Source organism: Strigops habroptila, chromosome W, assembly GCF_004027225.2.
Source record: "Strigops habroptila isolate Jane chromosome W, bStrHab1.2.pri, whole genome shotgun sequence".
Classification (NCBI taxonomy): domain Eukaryota; kingdom Metazoa; phylum Chordata; class Aves; order Psittaciformes; family Psittacidae; genus Strigops; species Strigops habroptila.
The window spans coordinates 3,135,267-3,148,052 of record NC_044301.2 but is presented as its reverse complement, the minus strand read 5'-3'; the positions used below and the strand labels follow the sequence as shown (position 1 = coordinate 3,148,052).

Genomic DNA, 12,786 nt, shown 5'->3' with positions numbered 1-12,786 from the left:
CCACTGGTGAACTACTCAGAGACACCATGGCCAAAAAGGGCCCTTTGATGTGAGCTAATTGCTGACTAGGAGCAAGTCCCTCAGTGTGCTGCTGCCCAACTGCAGAGGAAAAGCCACAGTTCAGGGAAAATTGCAATTTATTCTTTTGAGTCTGAACTGTGCTTTTAGACATGGATAAATGCTGAATCTCCACTTAGCTGCTCCAGAGCATTGGTGCTGTGGCTGCTCAGTTACTCTTGGTGTGCAGGCCTTTTTTCCAGGTACTGGCAACCAGGAAATAAATTGCAAAATTTTGTCTTTGAGGGCTGAAAATCCCCATCGGTGAATCGCCCTCAGTGTTTCCCAAATGATGCCTGGGAAACAGCTCCCATCTTACAGGACGAGGGGGAAAGTACATGGGCCCTGGGAGGAGTGGGTGCTGGGTTTGGGGGTGTTGAGGGTTGTGGGGTGAGAGGGGTAAGTGTAGACCACTGGGCTTGAGAAGCATCATTAGTGTATTATCTGCCCCAGCACTGTCAACTATGTGTAGCAATACCGACATAGGTATCAACCCTGGCTTGGAATTTAAAGCCAGCTTTGTACCTGGTGATGTTTCACAGCTATTTGTTGTCAAGACGTTTCCATGGTGCTTCCTTTGCTTTGCAAATGTACAGGAAGGGAGGGATGTAAGGGTGGTGGCAGCATCCCGCAGGCTGGGGGCAATAAGTGTGATGCCTGGAGGGCCAAGTAGACATGGTTGGCTTGTGCTTTGGTGGTGCAGTGGATGGAAGAAGAGCTCATTGCTGCAGGGCTGGCTTTGGTTTGTTCCTCTTCCGCTGCGGTGTGGTGCTTCTTAAAGGAGGATGTGGGAGGAGGAGTGTCATGGTTTAAGCCCAGTCAGTAACTCGGAACAACGCAGCTGCTCGCTCACTCCCCCCCTTCTTCCTCCCCCCGCTCCTGGAGGGATGGGGAGGAGAATTGGAAGAATCTAACTCCCATAGGTTGAAATAAGAGCAGTCCAGTAACTAAGGTATAATACAAAATTACTGCTACTACCACCAATAATAATAATGATAAAGGAAATAACAGGGGGAGAGGATACAATTGCTCAGCACCCTCCAACCGATATACCCAGCCTGACCCGAGCAGCGATCTGGGCCTTCCAGGTAGCTCCCCCCAGTTTATATACTGGGCATGACGTGCTGTGGTATGGAATACCCCTTTGGCCAGTTTGGGTCAGGTGTCCTGTCTCTGTTTCCTCCCAGCTTCCCCTCCTCCCTGGCAAAGCATGAGACTGAGAAAGTCCTTGGTTGGAATAAACATTACTTAGCAACAACTAAAAACATCGGTGTGTTATCAATCAATCAGCACTGTTCCCAGGCTGAAAGTCAAAAACACAGCACTGCACCAGCTACTAAGGAGAAAAATGACTGCTATAGCTGAACCCAGGACATAGAATAGTAAAGGTTGGAAAGGACCTTAAGATCGTCTAGTTCCAACCCCCCTGCCATGGGCAGGGACACCTCACACTAAACCATGTCGCCCAAGGCTCTGCCCAACCTGGCCTTGAACACCGCCAGGGACGGAGCATCCACAACCTCCCTGGGCAACCCATTCCAGTGCTTCACCACCCTCACTGTAAAGAACTTCTTCCTTATATCTAATCTAAACTTCCCCTGTTTAAGTTTGAACCCATTACCCCTTGTGCTATCACTACAGTCCCTAATGAAGAGTCCCTCCCCAGCATCCTTATAGGCCCCCTTCAGATACTGGAAGGCTGCTATGAGGTCACCACGCAGCCTTCTCTTCTCCAGGCTGAACAGCCCCAACTTTCTCAGCCTGTCTTCATACGGGAGGTGCTCCAGTTCCCTTATCATCCTCGTGGCCCTCCTCTGGACTCACTCCAACAGCTCCATGTCCTTTTTATGTTGAGGACACGAGAACTGTACACAGTACTCCAAGTGAGGTCTCACGAGAGCAGAGTAGAGGGGCAGGATCGCTTCCTTTGACCTGTTCATCGTGCTTCTTTTGATGCAGCCCAGGATACAGTTGGCTTTCTGGGCTGCGAGTGCACACTGAAGCTGGCTCATGTTAAGCTTCTCATCAACCAACACCCCCAAGTCCTTCTCTGCAGGGCTGCTCTGAATCTCTTCTCTGCCCAGCCTGTAGCAGTGCCTGGGATTGCCCTGACCCAGGTGTAGGACCTTACACTTGGCTTGGTTAAACTTCATAAGGTTGGCATCGGCCCACCACACAAGCATGTCAAGGTCCCTCTGGGTGGCATCCCAGACCATATCCCTCTATTCCTCCCATGCTGATCCATTCTAATCCATTATGCTCTGCCTTTTATGGCTTGTGGTAAGGAATAAAAGTACAAAAACTAAGTTAAAGGCATGTTAAAAACTAAGAATGAGTTTCATTTTGCTCTTCAACAGTTATGACTGCATCTTATCAGTAATGGCCTGGTGGAGAAGATGGATGCGATTTCAGTATCCTTACTGCCTCATACTATGTTCAGGTTTCTCCTGCCGTGAAGCCCCATTTCTTGATTCCAATAAACTCATCTGACATTATTTTGTTGTTCTATTCTGAACCTTTCTGGACATCTGACACCGTAGGTGCCATTCACTGCAGGTAGAGACTTAAGACTTGAAAAATATCTGGAAAAAACCTAGTCTTAAGAGCTGAATTCTTTCAGACTGTAATATAGGCAAGAACAGCACCAGGCGGAAACAATCTTTCACCATTTTATCAAAGTTTGGCACAGCCAAGATGTAAGCAACTGGTACAGAGGGTTTTCTATCAAGTATCCATATACGGATCAGTCAAAAGTGCAAAGTTAAACAGGGTGTAAGCTTGTGGCTTTCTAATCAAACAGTCTGCTATAAGCAATTGATCAGTCAGAAGGTTAGGCACTTCCTAAAAGCTGAGGCACCTCGAACCCTGCAGTAAGAGCAGGGCAGGCAATTCAAGGAGGTTGGCAAGAATGTGTAGTCAGGCTTTTCATTTCTTCCCCTAAATCAAGTTTTCTGTTGTGGGTGAAGCATAACTGAGCTGCTGGTTAACAAGCTTCTCTGGGGATGTCATCAGAAGCCTCTAATGAAAGTGCTCCTCAAGAACGTGAAGAAGCTTGCTTTTCAGACAAACTAGATCATTAGGAGAATGTCACGGTTTAAGCCCAGCCAGTAACTCGCTCCCCCCCTTCTTCCTCCCCCTGCTCCCTGAGGGATGGGGAGGAGAATCTAAAGAATGTAAATCCCACGGGTTGAGATAAGGAGCAGTCCAGTAACTAAGGTATAATACAAAACCACTACTGCTACCACCAATAATAATAATGATAAGGGAAATAACAAGGGGAGAGGATATAAAACTAAAAGGGGAAAAGGAAAACAATAAACACAAGTGACGTACAATACAATTGCTCACCACCCGCCGACCGATACCCAGCCCAGCCTGAGCAGCGATCTGGGCCTTCCAGGTAACTCCCCCCAGTTTCTATACTGGGCATGATGTGGTGTGGTATGGAATAGCCCTTTGACTAGTTTGGGTCAGGTGTCCTATCTCTGCTTCCTCCTGGCTTCCCGTGCCCCTCCTCACTAGCAGAGCATGAGAGACTGACAAGTCCTTGATCAGAGTAAACATTACTTAGCAACAACTAAAAACATTGGTGTTTTATCAGCATTGTTCTCAGGCTAAAGTTGAAAACGCAGCACTGCACCAGCTACTAAGAAGGAGAAAAATGACTGCTGCTGCTGCACCCAGGCCAGAGAGAAAGGAAAATGAAAAAGGTTTTAAGCTAAAAGCCTTGAGATAAGCAAACACTATTTTTCCAAACATCAAGAAGTTGCCACATGAAGGGCGGGGGGGGGGGGGGAGTAATCTTATTAGGAGTTAGTCTGAAGAAGGCAACACTGTTAATGAAAATATAAAGAAAACATCCATTTCTGGCCATCACCCTGAGGTCATCCATCTTCCATGCCTAAGACAGAAACAGTGACTGCTGACTTCTTTCCTAAGAATGTCAGTGCATGGGGGAAGCAACACCTAAGCACTGTGTGTCACAGCCCTCTGCAGATTCCTGAAACTACGCAAGAAACTTGGCAAAAGCTTCTGAATAATCTCTTCTAAGACTTCTATTTATGTTAACCACTACAGGTGTGTTGCCAGGTCAGCTCAGAACAGCATGGCAGGCAGACCAAACTGGCAGTGCTTGAAGGATTTAAGCTTAAGTCTACATACTTCTAAGCCTGCTTAACTAAGCTCCAACTCCCTACGCACATGCGGAAAAATAAGGAATTCCTGCTCCCTCCTCACACCCCATCAAACAGCCAAAAGAGATAGCCTTGGGACATGCTTTTATCGAAAAGCATTGAAAGTAAGAAAAATTGGACTTGTTTCTTGGCAAGTTGAAAGCAACAAAAATTCCTACCACTATTGGCTGCTGCTGCTGGTCTTGCAAAGCAAAGTAATCCATCGCTCAAGATCAATTATTTCAAGGTGCAGAATTACATAATAGAAACAAACTAGATTTATAAACATCAGGGTTTTCATAATTTTATTTATACTACTAACTAGAAAGAAAGCATACATATTGTATCTGTCATACAGTCAATACATTTGTGTGGGTTTTTTGGGTTTGGTTCCCCCCCCCCCCCACTATAAATTCTCTATGCAAAGTCATTGCCAATTGATATGGTCATTGATGGCATAGGGCTTAAAATAACCGAGAGGTATAAAAAACAAGTTCGCCATCTTGCCCTGAGTAGAAATGGTGAACAGATACAAAAAAAACCTGGATCCTAAATATTGATGTAGTATCATACATGATTTAATGGTATATGCAAATAAAAAGTCATGCAACTTTTTAAAATACCTGCCAAGTTTTACTTGAGTAAAATCATAGAAGTCAGTAGTACTTATGAAAATACATTCCTGCCATTAGGTACTCATTATGCAATTTCAGTGGCAACCTTGCAGACTTGGTATTTCATGTTATATTTGAGTGCCAGCACTGAAAGTATCCATTTCCTTTAATGTTTTAAAACTCGTGTCTATATAAACAAAACCCTAAGATATCTTTTTTAAAAACTAGTGAAGGAAAAGCCACCTTTCCTTTTCTCACTATTTTAGATCAATGCCAACAACATACGTCTCATCCCTCACTGTTTGGCAACTCCTACATTTTAATCTGGAAAAATCATAACAAGATAGTCAACAAAATAAAGAAGTCTTTTGTTAACTATTGTTCCCTAAAAACATCATCACAAATCAGTTGGAATTGTAAAGTTGCTATAAGGTAAGTGTTTGTAACTATTAGAAGGAACTTTCAGATCTAAATATATATATAATATATATTCTGCATACAAAAGGCTCCTGTGAGGCTTATCACCAAGATGCCATAATAGAGAAGGAAAGTTTCAAAGGGAACAAACCAAATACTGTAAAGTCTCTATAAGGCATTTACCTTTCACTTTAAGCCCTGTATTATGACAATTAAGTTCTGAAAATAACAAATACAAATTCTGCATGTTCAGTTTCTTTCTGCTAAGAGCAAGGCAGCGAACACATTTTTAAAACCTGGTGTTTTAGAAGATTAAGCAGAACAGAAGTAAAATATATCTTCGGGTTATAAACAGAATTGTATTTTACAATCCACCATCCTCACAATGGTCCACAGCAGTGCAACAGAGGGATCTCAGTCTAAAGGTTGTGGGTCTGCAATAGGCATGGTATGAAGTACTTCATCTAGAAGCTGGAGCGCACGGTGCAAGTGAATTTCAATCCAGCACGGTGTCTCTTTGATGCTCTGTCTTGGATAATCAGGTCCCCAACCTTTTACAAAACTCATCCTGAGTATGCATAAGCGGCGAAGGTCATCTACACCAATTCCAGCAGCAGCTGACAAACCTAAACAGGAGAGGTTTCAAGTAAGTGTTCACAGATGTGTTCATTTATCATGTTTGTTTAGCCATTCCTGTTTACTTGGCTCTTTCTTCCCGTACAGTGCCCTCTCACCACAGCCAAGGCCAATCCACATTTCTACATCTCTGCTATAATTAACACAGCAATTATTTTGCATTTCTTCCAATTAATTTTTTTTTCATCATTCTGCAATCTGGAAAGGGTGCTGAAATAAAAAACTCCGTATAATAAAGCAGACATGATGAAACACAATGTCTTATGTGATACAACGCATGTAAACGTTATTTAGGAAATGCAGTCAGAAAATATTTATTCTTGAGGTTTGCAAATGCTGCATTTTCACCATAAGAATTCAGACTGACCACATGTAGGAAGCTTGATTAACAAATGACACTACTTACATGTAATAAAATAAAAAGACTAATACAGCTAGCAAACTTCAAATCACAAGTATGGCCAAGACAAAAGTTAAATACATTCCCCAAAATGCCTTCAGCAATTTGTAGGATAGCTGGAAAGAGCCACGTAGAATCCAGGAAACACTATAGCACATAAAGCTATGAGAGATTGCTTTGTTATTAGTTTTCAGGTAAAGAAAAAAGGAGACCAAGCAGTTAATGTACTTACTAATGGCTGGGGCTATTCCACCTACTGATCCTGGTCCAGGGATGTTTCCTGCTACTGCTGCAGCTTGAGCAGCAGCAGCAGCTTGGGCAGTGGCAGCCTGCTGTTGCATCTGACGATGACACTGGCGTAAGTCAAACACCTTTAAAAAAAAAAAAAAAAAAAAAAACACAAAAAAACCCAAAAAAACACACAAAACAACACACACCACACAAAACCAACACAAAAACACACACAAAAAAAACAAACAAACAAAAACCAAACACACACAAACAAAAAAACACCCCCAAAAAATTAACTATGTAGACTTACCAAAATCAATGAAGGAAAGAATTCCTCAACTCCCACCCCCAATAATCTGGACCTCTTTGCTCTCCCAAAACAACTTCTACAGTCTCACCATACACCTGGGTAAAAGCAAATCTGCTCTGACTACCTGAATTTCTAACAGAAATAATCCATTAAAGCTGATTCTTAGAAACTCTTCTAATACAATGTTACCGCCACTGGCAATTCCAGAAGCTGGCTGAGCTGAGCAGGCTAAAGCAGTACCCTATGTGGGACTGACTGCAAGATCAAAGTCTGAAGGATACTACAGGCTGATAAAATCCCAACTTTTTAGTTAAATCCCAAGATTTCCACAAAATAGGCATATAAATAAAAAGAAGCAAACAAGTCCTGCTTAACTTTGTCACACTTTATTCTTCTTTATTGCTTTACTGAAATGTGTTAGTCTATTTAGAAGAAATACCAATAATTGATAGGCCTGAAGTTTCAGCATCTAGGTTTGAGGTTGGTGGCATTTTCTATCTTTGTGATCAGGCTTGGCACTAATATATACAGGAACTCTGTTCTCATACTAGAAAGCTTGTGTGTAGAGACTGTTGGGGTCTCTTTCAACTTCATTACATAACCTGCCTGCAAAACTGAGGGTAAACCCCCCCCCCCCAACAAAAAAAACAACCAAAAAAAAAAAAACACAAAACCACACAAACCCCAACAAAAAAAAAAAAAAAAAAAATTGCCACACACTTCAAGCAGTTTCTCTTTAATTCAAGAATAATTTTCTTTTTTTTTTTTTTTTTTTTTTTAAAGTGTGACTTGTCTTAAATAAAGTCTGACAGAGGCACGTCCAAATAAGAATCTCCTGAAAATAATTTGTTTCCATGCAACTTAATGACCTCTGGATCACTTTCAGGTTCATAACACTTTAAAACACACTTTACACTTCTGCACTTACACAGACTTTCCCAACTTCTCTTGTTTTGGAGAGAGAGTAAAGAAACAGATAATCTATGCTAAAAATTTTAGTAGTAGTAGTAGTCAATTTAAAACTGTAAGGTTAAAAGTATAAAAACTGCTATCAAGACCGTGATGAAACACAAAATTAGTTACTTTTGTAGTACCTAGATGATATTTTCAGTTTAGAGTAATTTTAAAAAGTCATCTTAAGTGACTTGTCAAATGGAAATTTTTAGGGTTTTTAAAAGGAGAACTTATTTACATTTATTTCAGTGTCTCATAGCTTCCCTAACATTTACAAGAACCAAATGTATGCAATTTCCCCCATGATTTTCATCTAGGAAGATCAAACCAACCTTTATATATGCACTTGGGTAAATCTTGTGAACAGCATCCCCTGGAGCACGCCCTGCTTCTCTATCCAGGTAGTAACTCTGAACGAAGACTGCGTGGTCACTGAGGCATCTAACCCACACGTCACCTTCGCCTTTGCACTCCAGCTGTACCCCTTTACCTATGTGCAACCTTAAAAAGAAAAACAGTTCCAATGCATCTCTGTATACATACTATAACTCAGACCTTTACTAAATAAACCTAAGTCTCCAGCACTTGGTCATCTGCGGTGCCTTAATTTATACTTCACTCACTCAAGGATTTCAAATTGTAGTTATTATCTTAAGTGTAAGTTAGTAGATAGTTACACAAAAACAGTAAAGTAAAAAACCAACTGTAATACCACACAAAGATCTACATGAAACACTGAATGCAGAAGCAGTGATATTCAAGTAGCAACTACTGCACTCATTGACAGTATAGAAGTACAGAGCTGTGATACCAAACAACTTCAGCTCTGTTCAGAAGTGTAAAAATCCCACAAGTACTCCAGTATAGAAAGTCACTCAAGTACATACACAAAACCACATTTTAATGCAGTTCAGGCTTAAATCATAGGTTTAAACTAACAATAGTGTGTGTGACTTTAAACTAACATAGTAGAATAGAGCAAACTCTTCTAACTTGCTAACACATAGAGAGAAAGGAATGTTCGGCTGATGGGGGAAGGAACATCACGGGACTGATAACAACTAAGGAGACAGTAAATAAGACCAAGGATGCCAGCCTTCAAGATAGCAGAGGGGCACCCAACATGGAGCAAGACTGGAACAGAACAGAAGCAAGGACATACCAGCTGCTAACTCAGCACTAGGACCTTGTGAGCATGTGCAGGCACTGAGGTCATTCAGTAAACACAGTGAGGAAGACTATCAACGACCACCAGAGACCCCCCACTCAGCAAGGAAGTGCATGCGTAATTTGAATGCAGATATTATAATTAGTTCCTGGAAGTATCATGAATATGTAAATAATTTTCTGAAAAAGCTGTAAATATCCATGAGTATGCTAAATATAGAGCTGCTGCCAGCAAGTAATGGCTCACCTTTGCAAAATGATTCACGTGTGTACCCAGCGCTGCAATAAAGAATGCTGCTTTCAAAAACTCCGAGAGTTTCTCTGACTGGCTTTTACAGCAACAGAAGAACTGTATGTTCGTTTGTATCACATTACAGCAATCTAACATTTTGCTTGTCACAGTGCAATGTTTCTGAAGACATAGAATCGTTTTCTTCCTTTTTATCTCAAAGAGGAAAAAAAGTTGCAAGATTGCTCTGGTTCTCTGTGCTTCCACAAAGCCCAGCACATGCATGATGAGAATGAATGCAAATCCAACTAGCTCTCCATCAACCTTCCTTTGCTCCTTTGACAAATCTATATATTGCAGTTATTCTCACATTACTCTGTGGTGTGGAGAGCTAATTTTCATCTGCAGGGAATGCGCATTCCGCAGCAGAGCGGGGGCGGACAGATGGGTTTTCCGGAGCCAGGGAAACCCCAGGGGAGCACTGAGACCGGCCGAGAGCCATCAGCTTGCACGAGAGCAGCTTACGTGGCATGGGCAGGGCCAGAAGTAACAGCGCCCCACCCCACACGCCCCCCGGGGCAATTCTAGGGAGCATGGCAAACAGAGTGCAGCGATAAGGGCACACAGGGAGGGCACCTCTTCGAAGGAGAGATTCCACAGGCCATCTGCACAAGTTGTGGTATTCGTCCTACCTGACTCTCAAGGCAGAATGATGGGCACTCATTGGAAAGCAAAGGCTGCTTTCCAGCGGGAGGGTCTGCACCGTCTATCCCAGTGGTGGCCCATGCCTTCACTCAGAGCCGCTGAAAGGAGTGGCTGCAGTGCAGACCTCGGGCTACAGGAGGTGCCTAGACCCTTCTCTTGGAACAGGGATAGGCAGCAGACCTGCCTGCAGATGGTGTGCCCAGGTGGAGGACCTCCTGCAGAAGGTGGCTGAGCTGCAGGAGGCAGCGAGGAGGCTGAGAAGCATCAGGGAGGCTGAGGAGGAGTTAGACACTTGGTTCCAAACACAGTCGACAGTGAAGCTGCCACCTGCAGCCAAGCAGCCAAAACCTCTCCCAGCAGCACACATAGAAAAAAGGGGGGGCCAATAATGAAGGGGAATGGAAGCTTGCAACGGCAAGGACCTGAAGGAGGAAGAGACTTCCCCTGAAGCCAGCAGTGCCCTTGCAGAAACAATTCACTGCTCTGCAGGTCAGTGATGAAAGACCCATCACAGCAGGACAGGCACTGGAGGCAAGTATGGCAGCCCAGTCTGCACCACAGATGTTAGCCGAGAGAAGAACACATAACCACTCTAAGGAGGTTATATGTGGTGCTTTATTTCGAGGCCCCGGGAACCAGGGGTACGCACCCAAATCTGGTTCCAAAGACCATCACAACGTGCTCGCAATTTATCCTATTGAGATTTCACAATCTGTATATTCAACAGGTTACAACATTTTCTCATGCATATGTATTTTAAAATTGCTTCATCTCCTGATTACATCATCAGTCGTTTCTACGCTTGCGCAGCCCCCTTCTGGTGGTCGTCAGGATGAAGTAAGTAGTCTTCCTCAGATGAAGTAAGACGTCTTCCTCGCTATGTCCTTTTCACCTTTCAGAGTTCTGGATAAGTCCCAACGATCGTGCTTGCACCAGCACTCTCTTATCTCTCCTTGACTGGTACTGGTATGCAACTTTGCTTCTTATCTTAAAAGTTCTACTTTGAAGTACTCTGTAGAGTACTGTTTCTACCAGACCATCACCTTATAGGGATATCGCTTGGATAGTCTCGTACATCTATGTCCATATCCTAGTTACCAGACTTCTCTAACCTAATAACAAAACGCAAATCAACTGATCACAAGTCTAAATACTCTCTCTATATATATATATAGATGATTGAAATCTAATCAAGCTTTTTAATTGATCAAACGTTATGATTTCTAACACAGATAACAGGCACAACTCGGAAAAGGAAAAAGGTGAAGGGTGATAATAGTAGGTGACTCACTTCTGAGGGGTAGAGAGGCACTCATTTGTCAGCCTGATGCTGCCTACTGGGGCTTCACATCAGGGATGTCACAGAAAGACTACCAAGCCTCATACAGCCCACTGACTATTATCCGCTGCTGTTGTTTCACGTGGGCAGCACAGATAGAGCCAGGAGCAGTGTGAGGACTATCAAGGATTACAGAGCACTGGGAGCGGTGGCAAGGGATGCTGGAGCACAGGTAGTTGGTTTTTTTCCATCAATCCCCCCAGTCAAAGGAAAGGGGTTTGAAAGGGCCAGTCGAATCTGGCAAATCAACAAATGCTTACGGGACTGGTGCCACAGCCAGGGGTTCAGCTACTTAGACCATGGGACTTACTTTGAGAAACCTGGTCTGCTGGGGACTGATGGGGTTCACCTCTCAGGGAAAGGGAAGAGCGTCTTCAGTCACAGGCTTGCCAAGCTGGTGAAGAAGGCTTTAAACTAAAGTTGCTAGGGGCAGGGAACCTCAATCCATCCCACTCCTACCAGTTTGATGCTGGTGCCAGCAGAAAATGCCTGGAGCCTGGAGAGGAATTGCAGTTCAGCAAGGGAGCACCTGATGAGCAGCACAATGGACTTGCAGCCACTCCAGCCAATAACCCAAGCATCATCAGGTGGCTGACTGAAATGCCTCTATACAAATGCATGTAGCATGGGGAACAAGCAAGAGGAGACAGAAGCATATGCATACCTGAAGGGCCATGACCTCATTGGCATCACGGTGACGTGGTGGGACAGCTCCTATGACTGGAGTGGAGAGAGGCTATTCAGAAAGGGGAGGGAGGAGAGACAAAAAGGGTGTGTTACCCTCTATGTCAATGACCAGCTGGAGTGCACAGAGATCTGCCTGGGGATGGATGAGGAGCTGATGGAGAGCTTATGGGTCAGGATTAAAGGGAGGGCAGGGACAGACAACGTTACAGTGGGGGTCTGCTACAGGCCACCCAACCAGGAAGAATGAGTGGATGAGGCCCTCTGTAGACAGACAGGAGCAGCCTCACATTCACAAGCCCTGGTCCTCATGGGGGACTTCAACCACCCCGATATCTGTTGGAGGGACAACACATCAGGGCACAAGCAATCCAGGACATTCCTGGAATGTGTTGATGCAAATACAGGGACTGTGAGAACGAAGACCTTAGGCCCACTGTGGGAGAGGATCAGGTTCGAGACAATCTTAAGAACCTGAACGTGCACAAGTCCATGGGACCTGATGAAATCCATCCACGGGTCCTGAAGGAGCTGGCGAATGAAGTTGCTAAGCCACTGTCCATCATATTCGAAAAATCCTGGCAGTCAGGTGAAGTTCCCGATGACTGGAAGAAGGGTAATATAACCCCCATTTTCAAGAAGGGGAAGGTGGAAGACCCAGGGAACTACAGACCAGCCAGTCTCACCTCTGTGCCTGGCAAAATCTTGGAACAGTTTCTCCTGGAAAACATGCTAAGGCACATGAAAAACAATGAGGTGGTTGGTGACAGCCAACATGGCTTCACTAAGGGGAAATCCTGCCTGACCAATTTGGTGGCCTTCTATGATGGAGCCACGGAACTGATGGACAGCAGCAGACCAGTTGATGTCA

At 43.9% G+C, this 12,786-nt stretch overlaps 1 protein-coding gene across 3 annotated transcripts in view; it reads right to left on the bottom strand.

The window, feature by feature from the left end:
• Nucleotides 1-4,632: 4,632 nt before the first annotated feature.
• Nucleotides 4,633-12,786, bottom strand: part of LOC115619208 (mothers against decapentaplegic homolog 4-like) — a 32,830-nt gene continuing 24,676 nt past the window's right edge. For all 3 annotated transcript variants that reach the window (XM_030511255.1, XM_030511253.1, XM_030511254.1), the window contains 3 exons: nucleotides 8,124-8,292; nucleotides 6,529-6,667; nucleotides 4,633-5,886 (listed from right to left, as the gene is read on the bottom strand). In XM_030511255.1, coding sequence (XP_030367115.1) covers nucleotides 5,675-5,886; nucleotides 6,529-6,667; nucleotides 8,124-8,292 — 520 coding nt within the window. In that variant the 3' untranslated portion in view covers nucleotides 4,633-5,674. The remainder of the gene's footprint in view (nucleotides 5,887-6,528; nucleotides 6,668-8,123; nucleotides 8,293-12,786) is intronic.